Source organism: Sander lucioperca, chromosome 1 (genome assembly GCF_008315115.2).
Source record: "Sander lucioperca isolate FBNREF2018 chromosome 1, SLUC_FBN_1.2, whole genome shotgun sequence".
NCBI lineage: Eukaryota > Metazoa > Chordata > Actinopteri > Perciformes > Percidae > Sander > Sander lucioperca.
Window position 1 is genome coordinate 18,361,055 of NC_050173.1, and position 20,756 is coordinate 18,381,810.

General features: G+C 39.2%; 1 protein-coding gene across 6 annotated transcripts in view; it reads left to right on the top strand.

Moving 5' to 3' along the window:
* Positions 1 to 20,756, top strand: part of ctnnd2a (catenin (cadherin-associated protein), delta 2a) — a 270,891-nt gene that overhangs the window by 21,684 nt on the left and 228,451 nt on the right. For all 6 annotated transcript variants that reach the window (XM_036006801.1, XM_036006802.1, XM_036006809.1 and 3 more), the window contains one exon: positions 17,553 to 17,683. In XM_036006801.1, coding sequence (XP_035862694.1) covers positions 17,555 to 17,683 — 129 coding nt within the window. In that variant the 5' untranslated portion in view covers positions 17,553 to 17,554. The remainder of the gene's footprint in view (positions 1 to 17,552; positions 17,684 to 20,756) is intronic.

Sequence of the window (20,756 nt, forward strand, 5' to 3'; positions counted from 1 at the left end):
TGCGTGTATCTGCACACACACACGTACACACATTCTCTACGCACACAGTTACACGGACCAACCAGATGCCCCAAGGCCTTTTGGCTTGTGAAAAGGGACAGAGAGCTCTATTGTTTTCTCTGTGATTCAGTTATTACACAGAGATTAACACAGTGGAACTCTTCTGGGACACCCAAGGGCTTTGGACCCAGAGAGAGCGAGCAATGGATGCCTTTATCTTTCTCTCTCTCTCTTTCTCTCTTGGTAGCCCTATCTCAATGTATTTCACTGACAGACACACACATACTTGCACATGATGTTATGCACTTATTCAGGCATCACCAAACAAACAGTCACAATTATGGCTAACAAACACACGCCCACGTACACACACACACACACACACACACACACACACACACACACACACACACACATACCGCTCAAGCATTTGTCTGGTGGAATGTGTTCAGTGGCTGATAAGGAGGAGAATAGGACAGCAACATTAGAACAGAAATGCCAGCGCAGCAACAGTTATTTTGCACACACTGACTGCATACTCATGTACACACACATTCACATGTCAGACAAATGGAATCCTGTTATCATATTACTGGTAATGACAGATGCAGCATGGCGGGTGCAGCAGCAAACAAAAAGATGCTATAGAGATACGAAACAAATGAGAACTTTGATGGCCATTGATTTACATTACAAAACAGCAAAAGACATCCAGATATGCCGTTTGCAGCCCAACGGTTCTCCATATAGAAGATGATTGTCTTCAAAGAGAAGACACGACAACAGCACATGAAAGAAATAAAGAAAGAGAGGAGGAAAAAAAAGAACAAAGAAGACCAGCAAATTGAGAGATGAATGGAGGGAAAAAGAGAGGGAGATTAGAGTGAGAGGATGACGTCATTCTGACATGACTGAAGCTGCACAGTCCCAGTGGGATCTCCCTTCCTCTGACAGATGTACAGCATCTCAGTGGGATCAAACACTACCAGTAGGAAGACTTTCAGCTCTACACAGCTGGAAAAGCATGGCAATAACATCCAAGCCTTCCATATGTGCCTTCATCTCCGCATGTGTCTGCACAAATGGGTGTCAACTATTCACATGCATCACACATCTCATTGTACCGTTATGATTTGTATCTATTTAAATCCCCATCACGACATGTCTAACACTTTCTATTTGTAGTATGTCTTAGATGCATACAGTATATTTGAATTGATGATGTCTAAATTTAAGGAACTAATACTGATACGGCTAGGAGTGAAATACATTTGATAAACTGATTGAAAACTGGCAGTCACTGCAATTGTGAATCAAAAACAAAAACATTTCCCAATACCCATGCATGCATTTAAGCTTTCTTCTTCACTTTTGTTTTCAGTTGAAATGGTCCTGTTATGTGGAGGGCTTATCCTTTTTGACAGTTTTTAAAATTATTAGTGTAATACAAGCATTTGCTTAAGTGATTTAGTCTCTGATCTTTACTTGCAGGTGGTGGTTTCATACATCTTATATGTAAATGCTAAAGAATAGCTTTTGCAACAATAATGATGGCAGCATGTGTGTGTTTGTGTGTGTGTGTGTGTGTGTGTGTGTGTGTGTGTGTGTGTGTGTTTGGCTGTCACCTCATATAAATGATGCGGTAAATGTCAAGACTGTAAGAGATAGGATGTGTGGATGTGTGTTGATAAAGCCATGTTCCCAACAGCTCCCGGCCTCGCTTATCCAACTCTCCTGGGTATACTCCTGTCATGCCACAGCACAGCCTCTACACTGTGGCGTTATACAGTAGATTTCCACAGCCAACAGAAGGCTCTGCTATGGATTGAAATAATAAAACTTTATATAACATTATCAACATTATGGCAACATTATGAATTTACTTTCCCACCTAGATTTTCTCCAGCTGGTCGCTGGATTTAAATTTGTGAGGCAGCGTATTTATACTATATGTATCTATTTTGGTTCATAAAACAGCTAGCTGTGTAACCAATTTAAATATACTGTGTGCACACGGTGAATGTGCAAGCAGATTGTGTTTGAAACTCACAGAGGCTCACATGATTATCAGACTGCAGCACTTCTTCTCTCTCTCTCTCTCTCGCTCTCTCTCTCACACACACACACACACACACACACACACACACACACACACACACATACTCTCTTTCCGTCCTTCTTGTTCCTTCCTTTCATTTTATTTCTTCTTTTGCCATCTCTGTTGTTTCCTTCCTTGCTTCTTCTGTCTCTTTCTTTTTCTCTTTATCTATCCAGCTTGTTTAGAGTACTGAACTGTCAGTTTTGATCTCCCACTCTCCAAGTAGATGCCCTACTTATGTAGTGAGGGGGTGCCATCACACTAAGGACTGGGTATCGTTCAAAAATTTTCGATACCTTTACCTTGACTTTGATACTGGTTCCTGAACGATACTTTTACCAATACACATTTAAAAAACCAACAATTTTTATGAAAAGAAATTCCTACATTGTACATCACGGTAAAAAAAATCTTTATTTTTATTTTTCAGCTCCTTTACACCTATGCAGCACACTGTAGTCAAGCCTCTCAAAATACAACACACACACGTGAGCCCGGTCTCTGGGCGTAACGTAGTGTTTTTCCTGCATGCCTCTACAACATGTAACATTAGACAGCCAATCAACATTATTTGATCTTGGTACAAGCATGCTGCATTAGGGCTGTGCAATTCATAAAAATTTTAATCGCGATTACGATTTCGGCTCCTAATGATCCCAAAAACGATTATTTTGCACATTATGTTTTGCAGATAAACTCTTATTTTGTCTTGTGTTCAGAATGGAAAAAAAAAAGTAAAATGGGAAAAGTATTAAGGGAAATTTAACAGTTCTAGGTGTTTTCAATGTTGATTTGTTTCAGTGTTCCACGGTTTTTTAAGTTCATAAATGCAACATCTTTCCAAAAGCCAATGAGTAAATAATCGTGATTTCAATATTGACCAAAATAATCGTGATTATGATTTTTTCCATAATTAAGCAGCCCTATGCTGCATGTTTATTGGCTCACTGACACTGATGAGATTTAATCCTTAGGTTTTGATATTTGGAATTGAATGACAAGGCATTTTCAGATACTCAATACTATGGAGGCAATTTGCTCGGTGCCTAAAAGTATTAAAGTTCGGTACCCAGCCCTAATAACACTGTAGATTTGGGAGTCAGTTGCAAACAAGAAGAAAAACAACTGGAAACATCTCTGAAGGATGCAGGAATTAGTGCAGAGGACATGGTTTATTGAAGCCTGTGTTTGTATGTAACGATTTCTCTTTGAATCTTAATATTCTCATGTGTACTACTACAGTATGTAAAACACATTTTTTAAAGAAAACAGTCAGATATGAAATAGCCACCCATTTTTCTGTGGTCCTATATCGCATTTTCTCTTTTGGTCCTGTCACAGAGGAATGCACTCTTTCATTAGATCACAGACCGACTCAGGCCTGCTGTCTTAGAGATAACACCCAGGTAAATGTTGGCCCCTATCCCTTTTGAATGCCAATCATATCTTCACGAACAAGACAGCTCGTGATAACTATCTTGGTCAAGGTTATCTACTGAAACCACTATACCCTCATTGCTCTCTGTCTGTGTAATGTCTTGTTCTCTGTCACACCCTTTCTCCCTCCTCCTCTCTGTGGCTCCAATGAGCGTTTAAGATGGGACACGGTGGTGGTGCTTTTAGAAGCACTTCTTTCAGTCCAGTCACGCTATCCCTCCACCTGTCAGAGGTGCTGGGGATGCATGTCATCTCCAGCATTAACAGGTTAGTGCTCCATAAAAGTCAGTGGCTCAGATGATAATTGTGCAGACATGGGTGAGCGATGACTTTATAAGAGTGACGCATGTTGGCAATGCATTTCTCTTGAATTCCAAGCACTTTAGATTGACAACGTGCTCATATAGTGTATTTAAATGTACATGCGGAAGTATATTTATATGTATATTTCATCTTTTTTTTTTTTTTTTTTACAGACACTCACATCCTAAATATTTAAATTTGGTTGTATGAGGAGGGGAGACATGAGGGCAGATTCCCTTCACTTAGTTATGTCTTTAGTCAATAGACTTAACATAGAATTTAAGATCATGAATAACTTTCAGCTGGGTCTTGTGCTTTATGCACTATATCCTTTTAACTGTAACGGAACTCTGTTTCATGAGCCCAGGGAGAGAAACAATGGAGTGGTAGTGTGTTTCAGCACCATGGACAGCTCCAGGATGTCCCTTCATAGCAAATAGCCGGGGTCTGCAGTTATATTTGGAGCTTTTATGTCCGGCATTGGCTATCACCAACCTGATTTCCACTACATGGTCTCAAAGAGCCAGCCAAGGCCCACAAATTATTAATGTCAATCAATTTTCCAAATATCAAAATTACCAAGGTTCGTTTTGGAAGTAGTTGCCCACAGCAGTGAAGCCAGACTCTCCTTTCAATTACATTAATGAAGGTTTTTGAACTGCTCTAGGTGGCCTCGGCTGAGCAGGCCACATTTGGCTGTGCTTTTGGGCAAGGGGGTAATGATGCTTAATTTCTTCATCAGGGCCAGCTGGATCATCCTGGACCTGAGGCATACAAATAAAAAGTTTAACAGAAAGACAGAGTCACTATCAGATTACATTAAAAGTCATTATCTACAAGATATTATACCAGAAAGAGAATCATAAAAGTGCAGATTGTCGCACTGGGCACAAAAAGAAGGAAGTAAGTTCTTAAGAAGCTACTCAGTGTCAGTATTGCCACTGTTTAATTACAGTTGTAAAGCAAGTGCTACAGGATCAATGCTGGCTGTGTTCTCTATGGCTTGCTAACATCCTTAACAGGACTCATAGGCAAGGGCAATATGTGGGATAGGCGTGTGGGACAGGGAAAACATTTACTTTGAAAGAATTTTGATTTAAAGAGGCATGCAAAAATATATAATTGGAGAAAACTGTGATATGCTGCCACACCCCAGGGGCTAGATGAAGACCACCTATTATTCTATTTTCTTGCAAATTTGGCAGAATATGTGCAATGGCAAATGTTTAAAGGTTTGCAAACTCTGCAAAATCCATATTGCTTTGTGTTCCTTTACAGGATTGCAAGTCAAGGACAATGTTTCTGAGACTTAAAGGAAAGGCTTTCAGTGATTGTAAAGAAACAGTGGGAGCCATGAGTAGCCTTCCCTCAGGCCTCTGCTAGTTGTTAGCATTACCTCCCTGTCTTTCTTACAAGACAGACTATATTTTCATTGCTTTAAATGGATTTGGGAATAGTGCACATCATTATATGCATGCATTTGCGTGCTTCAGGGAATGCAAAGGCTATTCTTACCATATGAAATGGGTTCTTGCTCATGCACTATGTCTTTTTAACTATTGTTCATCCTTAACTGTCACAATGCATGTATAATATATAAAACAGTGGGAATCTGTTATGTACATAATGTATGTGTTGGGGAGTATAATTCATAAACAAATGTGTTTAGGTTTTTAGAAAAGTAAGTCAAGAAATAGATGAAAAAGTTAGACATAAAAAGAGAGAGACAGAGTGGACTAATGCCTGCTGGCTGGCTGACTGACTGATGTTGAGACAAATGATCCTGGATGATGGCATGACTCTGAGCTAATCCAGGAGCACTGGACACCATCACTGAACCATGTCACACAGATTGCTCAGTCAGTTTAGTGTGACGAATAGGAATGGGTAAGAAAACTATATGAGCTTCAAGGTAGTACGGTGTAGTATTTTTAAACACCAAATCTGACAAATATTTATATTTTATAGTATATTATATATTTTATAGCCTCACTCACACAAGAGGTGCTTGACAAAAGGGAAAGCACATTTCCCATAAACCTTGTCACAAACACAACTTTGTTTCAGCACTTGCCCCTCTTCCAAAATGCAATATTTCCCACTTTGTTGAGGAAATCTGTTTGGTTAGTGTCCGGCTGCAAAGGAAAGAAGTGTGTGCGTGTGTGCGTGCGCGAGTGTGTGTGTGTGTGTGTGTGTGTGTGTGTGTGTTTTGTCTGCAGCATGCCAATTATAAGGAGATTATCAGGTGCACATTGTTTTGACAGGTGTGAAGGGATTCACATGAAGGTGTGAGACAAAAGAAAGAGTTGAGACTCAGGAAAGGAAATGTCTGATTTCTTCCCATCTTCTACCTTAGTCTTGTTTTTACCCTTTCATCATCTGTCCTCTTGTCTAATCTTCAACACAACATTTTAATTTTTTTATTTCTTATCCTCCTGATCACTTGGCCTCTCTTCTTCTACCTAACTCTACTATTTTCTCTCCACATCGTATAGTCTCCATCTTTGGTGCTGTGAAGGGTGTGTTACTGTAACTTCCTGACTGTCTTCCGTCTTGGATTTCAGAGGTGAGAGTGGAATTGTTGGCGCGATATCTTCCTGCTGGCAGCTCTAGCTTAGAGAGCTGACAGTATTATTTTAGATGTGTTAATGAGACACAGTATCTAGTAGTCTGTCAGTCAAGGTGATGAAACATGCTCACGGGCAGTCATTGTTTCCAGTCTCTAGGCACACAATGTTAGGGCTGTGCAATTTATCGGAAATTTTAATCATGATTACGATTTTGACTCCTAATGATCACAAAAACAGATATAATTATTTTGCACATTACGTTTTGCAAGTAACTCCTATTTTGTCTTGTGTTCTGAATAAAAAAAAAGTTCAAACGGCAAAAGTATTAAGGAAAATTTCACAGTTCAAGGTGTTTTTACGGTTGATTTCAATACTGACCAAAATAATTGTGATTATGTTTTTTTTCCATTATCAAGCAGCCCTACACAATGTTGCATCTGTAATCCCCAAAAGTCGTATCCCCATTTTCTCCCCTCACTGGTGTTGTTTTGTTTAATAAAAAAGATCTCAAGGTTTGTATTCAAATAATTTTACAAGTCAAGGTTTCTGCCAGCAGACTAATAAGGGTGCAATAATTCAAAGTCAAAATCTGTAAGTCAAATATATCTCAGATCCCATTGGTCCAAATGTGATGATATTTGAGAGACATAATGCATCCTGACACTGTGATTGACCCAAGGAGTGTTTGCGTTTATGGAGATTGACATGCCTCACAGTAAATTGGCAGTAACAGTACATTTAAGATCCAACTTTTAATTTCAGAACATCAAATAAGTTTGCAAACAGATCATTTTTTTCAAAATTGTTTGTGTTGTCTGCTTGTCTATGAAGAAACATTTTCCGAATTACGATTCAGACACGCTCCTGTACCTGTAGAGACAATACAGTGGGTCTGGGATCAAATGACACCACGATGGGCTCTTCTGTCTGTCTGTCTCCTTTTCCCACACTTCTTATCCCTGCCTTCCTAATCTCAAAATAAAGAAAAGCAGACTGTAGGGAGGAAAGTTTACAATATTCTGTACCAGAAAAAAAAGTTGGAATCATTTGTACCTCTCTTTTCTGGTTTGTTTGACTGTGGAAGCATATATTTCTGACTTTGTATGCAGATGGTTTCTCCTGCATGTCTTCAAACCCAGCACCCAATCTAGGTCAACCATCTTGCTACTTCCCAACTGCCAGACTGAGGTGTGTGTGTGTGTGTGTGTGTGTGTGTGTGTGTGTGTGTGTGTGTGTGTGTGTGTGTGCGGGTGGGGTGGGGTGCTTCACAGCGCTCTGGGCTACAACTACAACAACAACAACAAAAAATGAAAGTATATTTTCTTTTCCCACTGAATATTATTTTTTGCTATTGAGGACTGACAAATAATTGGAGTACTTAGAGTAATACATTAGAGTATATCATACAAATTCTACACTCACAATAGCTGGAGTAATTAATTGAAATAATCAATGTTGCTGTCTCTGTTGACTGCTCGCACTTGGGCTTTTGAAAGCGTGCAAAACAGGCCCGAGGCATCAGAGCCCAGTTGTTTGTGACCAGCCTCCTGAATGACTGGAGCAGCTAGAGCCACGGACCACACCCACCTCCACTCTCACTCTGGGCTCTGGTATTGCCTCTTCTGGGGTTATTTGGGTTTGCACATTTCTCTGAGGGAATGTAAGTTTAACAAACCACTAGTATGCATTTTCAAGATGTGCAATGGACATTCACACTTTTATTCCTTGTAGTGCATTTATAAGCTCTGGGAGTCCGGGACTACAGCTAACTAAATTGGAAGGACTCTCTTTCGGTCTGTCTGTCTGTCCTTCGATTTTCTTGACAACCAGCCATTCAATTGACTTCACTCTTGGTGGTTGTATTGCTGCTGTATTAAGAGGGGACCCCTATTAACTTTTTTATCGCCAAAGAGCATGCTGGGTACAGCTTGCTTTCTGTTGCTCGCTGCAGTACATCCAAGAACAGATGAAGAAAGAGACAGGGCTTAAAGTATTCCGGCACCGTGCCGGATCTCCGGCGTGCGGCTGTGAGGTAAAAAAAACAAACTTGCATGCGGTTTAATATTTTCGAGTCAATTGATTTCACCTACCAATCATATGAGAGGAACGCAGCTCTAACTAACGCAGGGCTTAAAGTACTGGCCTAAGTACAGATTTCTGGCGTATGACCATTTTAGAAAAATAAATAAATTAAAAAGTCCACATGGGATTTGTTTTTGATGTGCTGGGTTTAACCAATCATCGAACTTCCACCTACCAATAAAACGAGTTCTAGTCAATCAGATGCAAAGTAGGGCGGGTCTTTGCCAAAAAGCAAGGGAGCTAAACGCGGCTAAAAAAAATGGAGGCAAAGTTTATCAAACTTGGAGCATGTAGATACAGCTTTAGTTGAGAAAGGAGTTAAAAACAAATGGCACTGGGCATTAATAGAGGACAAGAGGAAACGGGTGGAGACAGGAAGCTGTTTAGCACTTAGTGCCTCAGATTGAGGGAGCCGGGTGCTTGCTTCTGCAGCATATGTTCAAGGAAGATACTGTACGGCAGCAGCGGTAAGAAAGTGCTTGCTAGTCATTAGATGCTAGTCACAAAGCTTCGGTCCATGCACTCTGTCATACGAGTACGTTACCGGCAACGACGGCTACCGCTGCGACTGCGCCTTCACTGACCGACCGTGTTTTGTTTTCACAGTGATTCATTGTAGGATTATGATATTATTGCAATATGTAAATCTCCATTGACTCTTAATTTAACATATGGTTGGAAGAAGGAAAAATGTATCCAAAACTTTTACTTCTTAAAAATTATTATTATTATTGTGTAATGTAAGATGGACTTTAACGGTTTTGCCAGTCAAATTAAATTTAATGAGTGCATATTGAAACATTACACTGTGGACCCCCCCCCCACTCCTGTTCCAAAAAAAGTTTCAGGCTCAGGATTTTTTTTTACTTTAAGCCCTGAAGAGAGACCGACCGTAGATTTGTTTGTTCCGGGATAGCCTGGTCCCAAATAACTAGCTGTAGGACTGCAAATAACGGTGATTTTCATTGTAGTTTAATCTGTCGATTATTTTCGATTAGTTGTTTGGTCTATAAAATGTCAAAAAAAGCTGAAAAATGTCAATCAGTGTTTCCCAAAGCCCAATATGGCGTCCTCAGATGTTTTGGTTTGTCCACAAGTCAAAGATATTCAGTCAACTGTCACAGAGGAGTGAAGAAACCAGAAAATATTCACATTTAAGAAGCTGGAATCATTTCATAATTTCTCAAACCAATTAATTGAGCATCAAAATAGTTGGTGATTATTTTAGCAGTTGATAACTAATCGATTAATCTTTGCAGCTCTAGTTAGCTGTTAGCAAATGATGCATATACACTAGCATTGCTAGGGGACGCAACTACGTCATAGCAGGTTGCTAACGACACAAGGAAGCGCTGTGTCGAGTGTGAATTCGTTTGGATTAGATTCTCAGCTTTCGATGACAGTTAAGTTTAAGATAAAGATTGCGGTTTGGATTAAAACACTCCCAAGGAATGAACAAGCGTTTCTTGGTTGAAAGTAAATTATTTTGTTTTTTAATCTCCGCTCTCTCTGGCTTGAAAGCGCTGTGTTTTATGTTGACACCACGTTATGCTATTTCATTTCGAGATTATTTTCCATTGGATATTGAAGTGCATAAATAAGTGTTTTGGCATGGCTGGTCAAGTGGCACTATATCCATGGTATTGAAATGGGGATTTAATTCTTGCATGTTTTGTTTTGTTGTTCATGATCAAACATCCCCCCTGAGCCTATACATAAATGATTTACATTTGTTGTGAATGTGTGTGTACTACTGGTATTGTACCCACACAAATATGGATATACGGTGTAGTTTCTGATGTATTTGGTCAGTTATAAAGAAAACCATAACATAGTAGGACTTTTGCTACCACTGTTTCAGATCTCCTAAAATGGTAAGATGGAGCCATGGCAATATATACTTTTTCTTTCATTTGTGATTGACACTCCGATATGTGATTTGCTGGTGTCATTTATATTAAAGACACACAACAAGTTTCCATCATATAAGTTTTTTTCAAACTATAAAAAAGGATCTCTGGAGAGTTTGAAGTCTCAACTGCATGCTGGGAATTCTGCATGAATGAATGAATTAGGACAAAAAAAAGAAAATCCTGTGTTGTAACATATTTTAACTTTTACCAAATGAAGATTTGGACCACTACAGTTCCAGGAGTGGCCCCTTTCAGATGTGATCAATGGACGTGTAAAAACATTTAAACAATCAGTGAAATATAGCATTTTCTTTGTAATTTCTGTACAAGGTTTATGAGATCCAAACTCACCGAAATGGCTGTCAAATATGGAGAGAGTGTTCAAAGATGTTATATCCAACTTGTTATATCTGTGTTGGGGTTATGCGACTTCAGTTCATTAAAATTCTGCACAAGAGAAAACTGTATCTATATTTAGTTGTGCGTGTGTCTGCGTGTTAAAAAATGTTGACGTGCTTATCCACACTGGCATACATTGTGAGTTGTTTGTGTGTGCGTTCGTCCACATGCCTCTACCATGCACCCTCTCCATCTCTCCACAGTGCTAACTGAATTATGCATTATTCAGAGTTTAATATTAGACGTTACATGGAGGTAAATTGGAGCTATCAATCATCCAAGAAATTCATATGTGGCAGACTTTAGGAATAATCTTTGAAAGGCAAAGCAGTCTTTGGAGATCAGGAGTGATTGGCTGGGGAAATTGGGTGTGGAAATTATAATTATTATTCCTTCATTTTCCAAGCTTTGCCTCATTCTGATGACATTAGCATTATTAGCCGTATGTTTGGGATAATTACTATTTGAGCTCTTGAGGATGCTGGTGAAGTGCACACAGCTAATGAGTTAGAATAAATTCAAACCTCAGAAAGTCAGACGTTTTTATCAAGTCTAATTTACATGACTCTCTTTTTGTGTTTCAAAAACAGGAGAACATTATATAAATGGCTACTCACCATTTCATATGGAACTATACTGCACAAATTTGATAGCCGTCAAATTGTGTTATTTGAAATTCTAATTAAATGAAAAGATTGGCATGAGTTACAATTAATGAAGCATACTAGTTAACGGCAATAGATAGACAGCACTGAGACCCAGTGGAATACGTCATTAACAGCTGTGTGCCTGTGTGCATGTGCACAAATGTGTGTCTTTCCTTGAATGCTTGCGGGGTCAAGAGACACCCCATTAGAAACCATCATTTTCAGAGAGTGGCTTTGCGTCATTGAAAATATGGTCTAATATGCATGAATAGCCATGTCACACTGAGCCATTTTAGAAATATTTGCCAATGAAATGTAATACTGTGTATTACCTCCTCTGGGGCCAATTTAAGCATGTCAAAGGAAATACTAACTGAATACCGACTTCAGTGCACAACAACAATTCAATTTGTGTGTGTTTTATAGAGCTGGTTTACAGAAAATAAAATCCCTACACCAAGGGTTGGGCTCAAGAATGAATTGGACCTGGTTCCAAATGTTTAGAAGTGGAATTTGTTTTACACTTATTGATGCCAGAAACAGAAGTTTTGACTTCTGAAATTCAATCGGCTGTTATGAACATACACAAATGTATAGTGTTTAAGATGTGGCGACCAAAGCTAGTACCTACACATGTGGCCAAGACACACAAAAGACAGCAGTGATACAGTAAACAGTGCAAGACAGGAAGTCCTCAGAACCAGCTAACAGTATTACTACTTGTGTATGGCAAGGTACAGAATAATATTATACTTTTCTTTATTTTTCTATGTTAACCCACAAAATAACTATTTTTATGAAATATATACAGTATAATTAATGAAAATATTTCTGTATCTGGCAGCCAAAAAATACTGATAATATCCTCTATTCTTTCCCTATATTTTAAGATAAGATAGACCTTATTGATCCCACACTGGGGACATTCCCTCATTACAGCAGCTCAAATGCAACACAACAGATAAGAAAATACACATTAAATAGAAATAGAATAGAAAAATATCTAAAGAAATATAATAGCAATAGAAAAAAATAAGAATAAGAGTAATAATAGTAATATGTACACTATAAACATCTCTTTTATCTGTGTTTTTTTTCACAAATGGCCAGCCTTAATTAAAAGGTATATATATACATATATATATATATATATATATATATATATATATATATATATATATATATATATATATATATATATATATATATATATATATATATAATTTTTTTCTTAATTCCATCTGGGCCAGTGCCACAGCTAAATCTGCTTAAAATATTTTTGCAATGTACCCAGTGTACCCTTTTCTGGGTTGCAGTAATGCTTGATTTAAGACATTGCTACACATTGACTGACTGAAATGCCATGCCTCATATATCCAGCGCAGTAGTTGAGTTTGAAAGGTGTATAAAAAAAAAAGTCTGCTATCCGTAACATCAGTGGTAAACATCAGATTTTGGTGACAGTCTCTCAGGAGCAATACATTGTAAATGACAGAAAGGTGGCAGGTCCTCTTGCCTCAACAGTTTAATGCAGCCACAAAGCATGTTACATCATATGTAAAATGACTCACTATGGCTTATCCGTGGACATAAAACCTCTCTTTCTGCTATTACTATTCTTCCTGCTTCTTTCACAGACATGAATAACTCACACCTGAATACAAAAAGTTACCAGTCCAGTTTTCAAATTATTTTAAATAGCAAATCTGACAATAAGAAAAGATGTATTGATAACATGGGGAAATGAAATATTCGGATATAGTCAAGTTATTCCCTTGGTCTGGAGAAGGTAAGACCTTTTGACTTGGGCTCCGTTCTATTCAGGTGTCCAGGTAAGCCATGACATGCATACTACCACGGCACTGACACTGAAACAACTAAATATAATTAAGCCATCATTGTAACTGAATAACACCTTTGCTTTTCCTACTCTGACATGTCAAAATGTCTTCTGTGATAAACGCCAATTTTGTGTTATCATACAGTAGATCTGCAGGAGGATTCAAACTCCACCTACACTATTTCACATTCCTGAGGAACTTTCTTATTTTTTTGCAGCCGTCATACAATTCTTTCCAACCGAGACTGCATTTTAAAGCCTTGTAAATATTTAAACAGTGTCATTTCATGTTAAGTGGAGAAGCATGCTTTTGATTGTGTTCCTTAGAGGAGCCACTCACTCAAACATGCTAAGGACAATAGCTTCCTGATCACGCAATACTAGGGACGTGGCCAGGGGATGGAACAGGAGATCTGACTAAAAGAGACAAAGTATATAGAAATTCTTACAGTCACATATAGTGCATTTATTATTATTGTGATGCACAGATACTGTATGTAGCCCTAAACTCCCAACCTCAATGGATTTTCTGAAGACCACCATGCTAGTGGCATGACAAGAAAATTGAGAGGTACATTCTCTAAAAATGAGAAAATTAAACCAATACATTAATAATATTAATGATTAACCTGTTAATTGCGTATTGCAACCACGGGACACAGCTCACTGCAAACTGCTGGCCAGACAGTTAGATTAAAAAAAAAAAAAAAAAAAGTTAGAAGAGAAAAAAGGAAGAAAAGAGGACAACAAGAGAAGATACAGGCTGGAGGGGAGAGCAGGGCAGTGTGCAGTTAGACAGCTGACGGGTCATGGAGTAAAGGGAAAAAAACTTTTGTGTGTGTGTGTGTGTGTGTGAGAGAGAGAGCAAGCGCAATGTTCATGTAAGGTGTGTTCAGCCAGAATAGGGCAGGTGTGGAGGCCTGTCAGGTCATGGTGTGAGCATGGGTCAGAGGTGCCCATGCTCCTATGACTCAAGGTGTGAGTAAACCTATGTGTTTGTATGCAGGTGCATGTGTTTTTTTCTGTGTGGAGCACTGCTTGTTTGGTTGTCTACTTTGCAAACTAAACTAAATTAAATTAGTAGTAGTGAACATTTAAACTGTGATGTGCAATTTCTTTTCCTGTTGGGATTTTTTCTTTTGTTGTTTACACTTTGCTCTCTATTAACTGCTGCATGCTGGATCCTCTACCATGCTGTCAAAAACAGGAGACATGAGCCAAAGGAAATGTCAGGCCATCATTCGTCCTCAGTTCAACGGGAAGCCGCACCAGAATGTGCTGCAATTAAGTGTGTCCCCAGAGCTACAAAAGCCCACTGTAGGATGAGATTCCTGTTGCATTGTACCCTGCAGGACGTAACACATCTATTCAATAGCAGCTCAACTGTGCCTGCTGACAATTGCCCAGGAAGAACATTGGTGTGGTGGAGTATTGTGACATTTGATGGCAAATGTGTTTGTACTGGGATTATCTCTGAAGCAGCCAGAGCCAGTAAGCCGACTTTTTTTCAATTTTCTGAACACAGCACCTGTCTGGACACTAATCACAAAGCGTTTGTGCCTTCTCTATACACGATCACTGGCTTTCTCGGACAATAAATGGTTCACAATGATGTGTATTGTTGAATGCAGAGTCTCAAAAATCGCATTGCTGCTGCGTTTGGATTCAGATTTTTTTATTCTCTTAGTGATTTGGGTGTTTCAGTCTTTGGCTACATGAATTCACTTATCAAAATCACTCAAACCTTGCTTCGCTCACTGAATGTAATTGCATCTGTGGCTTGTATTTGTCAGTTTACTGAATATTGTGTGTAACATTTCAGAAAGACTTGGGACAATAGGGGGTTGTCTGAATGAGTTTGTCTTCTACATTTATTCAGTGTTAAACAGACAAAACACACAACAGATACAGGTACAGACATTGTGACTGATCAAAACAGGTGTAACTAATAACGGCTGCATTTAATTTAGGTGTGCCAGTGCAGGGGCTCTGGTATTATGCAGGCTGGAACACTGGTATGGCCTACTGGCACAGCTAAATGGAATGCAGCCATCATTAATGTTATCAGTCAGACCTGTAATTGCTCTGCCATGAGAAAGGTCTGTCATGCCTATTTCAAAATAAACAGTGCTACAGATGTAACTGAATTTGTTGTGGCAGGTCAGGGCTCCACTTTATTGCCAGAGGTGTATACTGTGGAAAACAACTGCAGGACTCCACAAAGAAGGTGAGGTGAGTTTTTCCTCTTCCCACTGACTTGCACATTTGGCTCATTCAAGAGAAATGTGGCAGTCAGCCAGCTGGTGTGATAAGGACTTTGCTGGGGTCCTGGTTGCTCAGGAGCCAAACTCTGGTGACTCATCTCCCATCAGGAGGGGAGATGCCAGACACAGTCGTGGTATTTGTCAGTGAGAGTGAAAATAACCATCTGCCGGCCATCTCGCCAAGCATCTTTTATTTACAGACACCACCCTGTCTGGCCTGCTCTCTGTCTGCTTGCTAGCTGACTGGCTGATAAACTGACTGGATGTTTGATTTGCAGGCTGTCTGGAGGATCACTCTCTGCCTTTGTAAGCTGCCTTGTCTGACGCTTATGGCACACTTACCCTTAACGTCTGTGTGATTAGCTCTAAATGACATTACTGTAAATATTTGCTCTCAAAAACCCCGCGTAAAACTGTAAAACACTAATAAAATATATGACTGGACTTACACTGCAGACATGTAGACGCACCAGTGTGTGCATACATATTGCGTGGGTCTAACCAAAGCTTGCACAGATTTGGATCTCCAAATCAAATATTAAAAGTGAAGGGCTGAGACTAGTGGCAAATTGTAAAATAAGAGACTCCATGATCAAATCCCCCTCTCAATCGGTTCATTATTTAGTCTTCTACTGAAGTCAGAGCTGCTGTATTGACAAAATCCCGTCCCCATGGTCTGTTCCGCTAAAGCTTGCAGACCAATTTCCTGATTTCTCTGACTTTTTATCTCTCTCTCTCTCTCTCTCTCTCTCTCTCTCTCTCTCTCTCTCTCTCTCTCTCTCTCTCTCTCTCTCTCTCTCTTTGTGCTCTTCGCTCAGACAGGAACGAGACACAGAGGCTTTTATTGATAATTTAAAACAATTCCAATAATGTTACAGAAGTACATTTTCCATTTCATAGATAGAAGCGTCAAATGTGGCATATATTATCACTCCTTATGATGAATTACAGCAAAGGGAAAAGACAGATCTATCCATGCAGGACTGATGGTAATTTGTTACAGTTGGAGAGGTGGTGTTTGATGGCGGTTGAAGACCCAAACGTATGTGCTTTTTTTTGTTTAAATGAACAATTGCGATAGTCTTTTTGAAATGAACTAGTCAGAGACACTCGTCACTTTCCTGTATCCTACAAAGTAATTAAAATCATGATAAGTGGGGCATCACATTTTAGTTATTCAGTCTACTAGGACCCCTATTTGTGAAGTGACATACTGGCAGGGACACAGGTGTGTGTGTGTGTGTGTGTGTGTGTGTGTGCGTGTGCGTTTCAGACTAATTGCTGTATTTATTTAGAATCCAGGCTTTGGAATTCATTCAAGCACCCATTGTATCAACAAACATGACATGTTTAAAGGATTGTAAAGGTCATTTTCTATTCACTCTCTTTTCAGTCAAACTTAAGTTTGTATGATAATTTAACTCCGGCTATGCTAACTGTACATGAACTGAATAAAACTGAACAGACTAAACTGACCTAACAAAGACAAAACTGACCCAACAAACTGAAGACAAAGGGGAATATATATAATGGCTGATCAGACCATTTTTTAAACAGGGGTAATACAAAGACAAACCATTAACTAAACCACAAATCAAACAAAACAGAACGTTTTTTAATATTAATATTCAATAATTAACAAAAACAAAAGCACCAACAAGCTAATATAGTCTAAAGAAATAAACAAAATATACTGTAACTAAAAATCCCGATCGCCCCGCCCATGATATGGCAGGCACTTGGTATAGTCTGATTGGTCTGTATCTAAGTGCTCTGCTTTAAGGGGCCATCTTTTGCTCTGGCGGTAGCAACCAGCTGCCCCAATTTCTGAGCTAACTAAGCTTTAAAACTGGTTTGTTTTTACTTGCCTTTTTTTGTTTTACAACTACATAAAACGTTTTGCAGTTGTACTTTTAGTAGTAAAAAGTGCAACATTGTACTTTTAAAACTGCAAGCAGGTTAATCATGTTTCTTCTTTGTGTGTGTTTGTTCATATTAGCAATGCCGGTGCCAGAGCAGCCTGCGGAGCAGGAGAAGGGGGCCATGGTTGCCCCTGTGATGCCAGCCTCCAATGGAGACAGATCTGAGACAGAGACCACCTCCTCCATCCTCGCCTCTGTCAAAGAGCAGGTAGGAACTCTCCAATGTACTTGTGTGTTGTACATGTGCCAAAACCTGTATTGTGTTTAGCTTTGATAAGAAAGGCACATTTTTTTCTTCTGGTTGCCTCTCTTGCTCATTCCTCTTCTCTCCTCTCATAGCCCTCGAACAGCTTGCTATGAGGTCAGTCAGTAGGTTGTCACTGTTATTCAGGGGAAAAGGCACTGCGCTGCTTTAAAGTGTTTAAAAGAAACCAAAGATTGATTGGTGCCAAGGGAATACGAGAGTGTAATGGATGGAAATGATGGAGATTACGGGGCGAGAGCTGTAGCCAAGTAGACATAATTGAAAAGGTAATTAAAATCAAGGCAACCATGCGACAGGGAGCATTGGAAGGAGGATAGGCCGGGCCATGATGCCGTCTGGTTTCAGGTTAGCAGGAGGAATGGGAAAGAGGGAAGGAAATGGAGGACGTAGAGCGGGGAGAGAAGAAATGGCAGATGGGATGTTAAAGTCAAGGTGGGTGGATTGGTTTGGTGAGAGAATGGAGGGAGTTGGGGGCAGGACAACAATAATTGTAATGTTTTCCATTGGAAGCTACTGAGATAAGAGACAGCCAAAAGAGGAGAGACCAAAAAAAAAGTAAAGAATGAAGGGGTAGCAGCTTTGTGGGTTGGATTAATACAGTTCTCTGTGTCCAGTGGGAGTTTTGTGGAAAAACGTCAAATTCAACAACCTTGGTTACTGTAGGTCGTGTGTGTGTGTGTGTGTGTTGTGTAAGCTTGCACAATTAAATCCGTAGACTTATTTGTGTTAAATGTATTATTTATTGAAGTATAAAACAAACATCCTCACCCAAACATGTGCATGACCCTTGCTTGCACGATGAAAAGACATTCCGATTCCCGGGCGAGTTCTCACTAATTGCATTTAGTGATTTGTGTTTAGCCTTGGACTTATTCCTTTGTGTAATGGAATTCTGTTTCATTTGGATTTAGCTCATCAGCAAGTGCAATACACTAGATTTGTCATTTTGCCTATCTACGTTGACTCTGAAGTTCTCCTTAATTTAATACCACAAAAAATTCCATTTACCCTTAACTAGTGAAGGACAAGTGCTGGTGGCAATTTAAGCTTTTTTCTTTTTGCAAATGAAATTCATTTGTGTTTTGTTTTTTTCTACCAGAGAACCTCTCAGTGCTCTCGCATTACTGAATCACTGAAGCATGTAGGGTTTAGTCAGATCCATGCTTTGGACCAGATTTGAACCCGCTGCCCCCCCCCACACACACACACACACACACACACCCATTGGGAGAGCAAATGTACAGAAGTTATTCAAAAGGGAATACATCACAGACATGTAGCCATTGTTGAAGCCTTATTTTTCTTCTGCAGTGCGACAGCTCTAGAAACTCCTCCCCTGAGGAAAACATGTTTTGAAAATTCAAAATGAGTTCCTTGTTCAGTCATCAGAAGGCAAACGGAATGGTTTTGCATCCAGGTTTTTGAGCAACATGGGTTTTTATGTTACAATAAGCCTAATCAGCTCTACATAGCAGCACTTTGGTGGGAAAATCCTGCTGGGGTGTCCATGCTCTAACATTACTGGAATCATTGAAGCATACCTAATTTAGTCAGATCCATGCAGTTATACTGATCCACACTATGAAAAAATAGCCTCACTGTATATACGTTACTTTATTGCTGTGAGGGTTTTTATACTTGTCCTTTAACCAAACATTTTTACATACAGTTTAAAGAAATGCACTAGACAATCTATTCTCCTTTTATTCTCTTTGGAGACGTATAGGATGCAGTTGGATGTGGAGCACATGTGGTACAAAAAAAGGACGAACCTAAATCTGTTGCTTTAGATCTGCTCACTTCGATGTCTGTCAGTGGGGTAATATATAAGACATTGTTGCTGACGTGTCCTCGAGCAAGGTATTTGACCTTTAGGTGATTCATTGGAATGGATTATTGGCGGTACTGAATTGTTACCAAATATAAATGGCTCTACAGTAACTACATTAGTAATATTCTAGAAACAATAATTAGAAATTGATAATGAATTTAACAGATCAGAAGGGCAAGCAAACTGTTATTTCTCCATTTAAAAAGTATTGGCAGTCCCATTTGGACTGCGTGCCAAGTTCTGTTGTCATAATGTCTCTACACCAGACTCACCAGAATAAATGTATTGCCGAGATTTTGTTTTAAAAAAAATGTCTAAAATCAAAAGTTGCAAAGAAGCATATGTTAAAACCCAGTGTTCAGGTTCCACAAACCTATAAAACACTTTCAAATCATTATTGATCATTCCACAATTGCTGTCAAATGGAAAATATGTATTTGCTTTTATTTATTTGTTGGTAAAATTTCAGAAGACACAAGATTTCTTCTCCAGTCTCACCTCCAACTGCACTCCCTTTAGTCATTCTTCTGTTTGTGGTCCCACAGAGGTGCTTGCAGATGAGGTTGTTTGTATGTTATGATTGATATGATGCATTTGCTTTCAGCTGGTCTATTTGTCCAACACCATGATATTTTATGAATAATACACTTCCACACTATAGGCACAAATTAATATCTGCATATCTTGAATATAAAATGTTATATTTTCCATTTATTTCCACCCAGTCCATGCTTTGTGGCTGCAAGTGTGTAGATGATGTACGTGTGTGTAACAAAAGGTTAACTCTAAATATACCTCACACTCTCTCTGCCTGTGTGTGTGTGTGGGCCTACTCCCGTTGGGGCACATCATCATGCCTAACACATACCTCTTTCCACTGTGGTGTCCCATCGAGGATACACACATGGCTTAGATTCCATTTAGTAGACACCATCTGTCTGTGTGTGTGTGTGTGTGTGTGTGTGTGTGTGTGTTTGTGTGTGTGTGTGTGTGTGTGTGTGTGTGTGTGTGTGTGTGTGTGTGTTGCGGTTAAGTAAAACACTACATGTGGTATGTTCATGTTAGAGAAATGATTTTCAACTACTGGGATTATTAAATGGTTTTAAGAATGAGACTCAATTAGAATGGTAAGTAGTTTGACAATGAATTCATGCAGTGTTCAGTAAGTGTACGGAGATGATTATG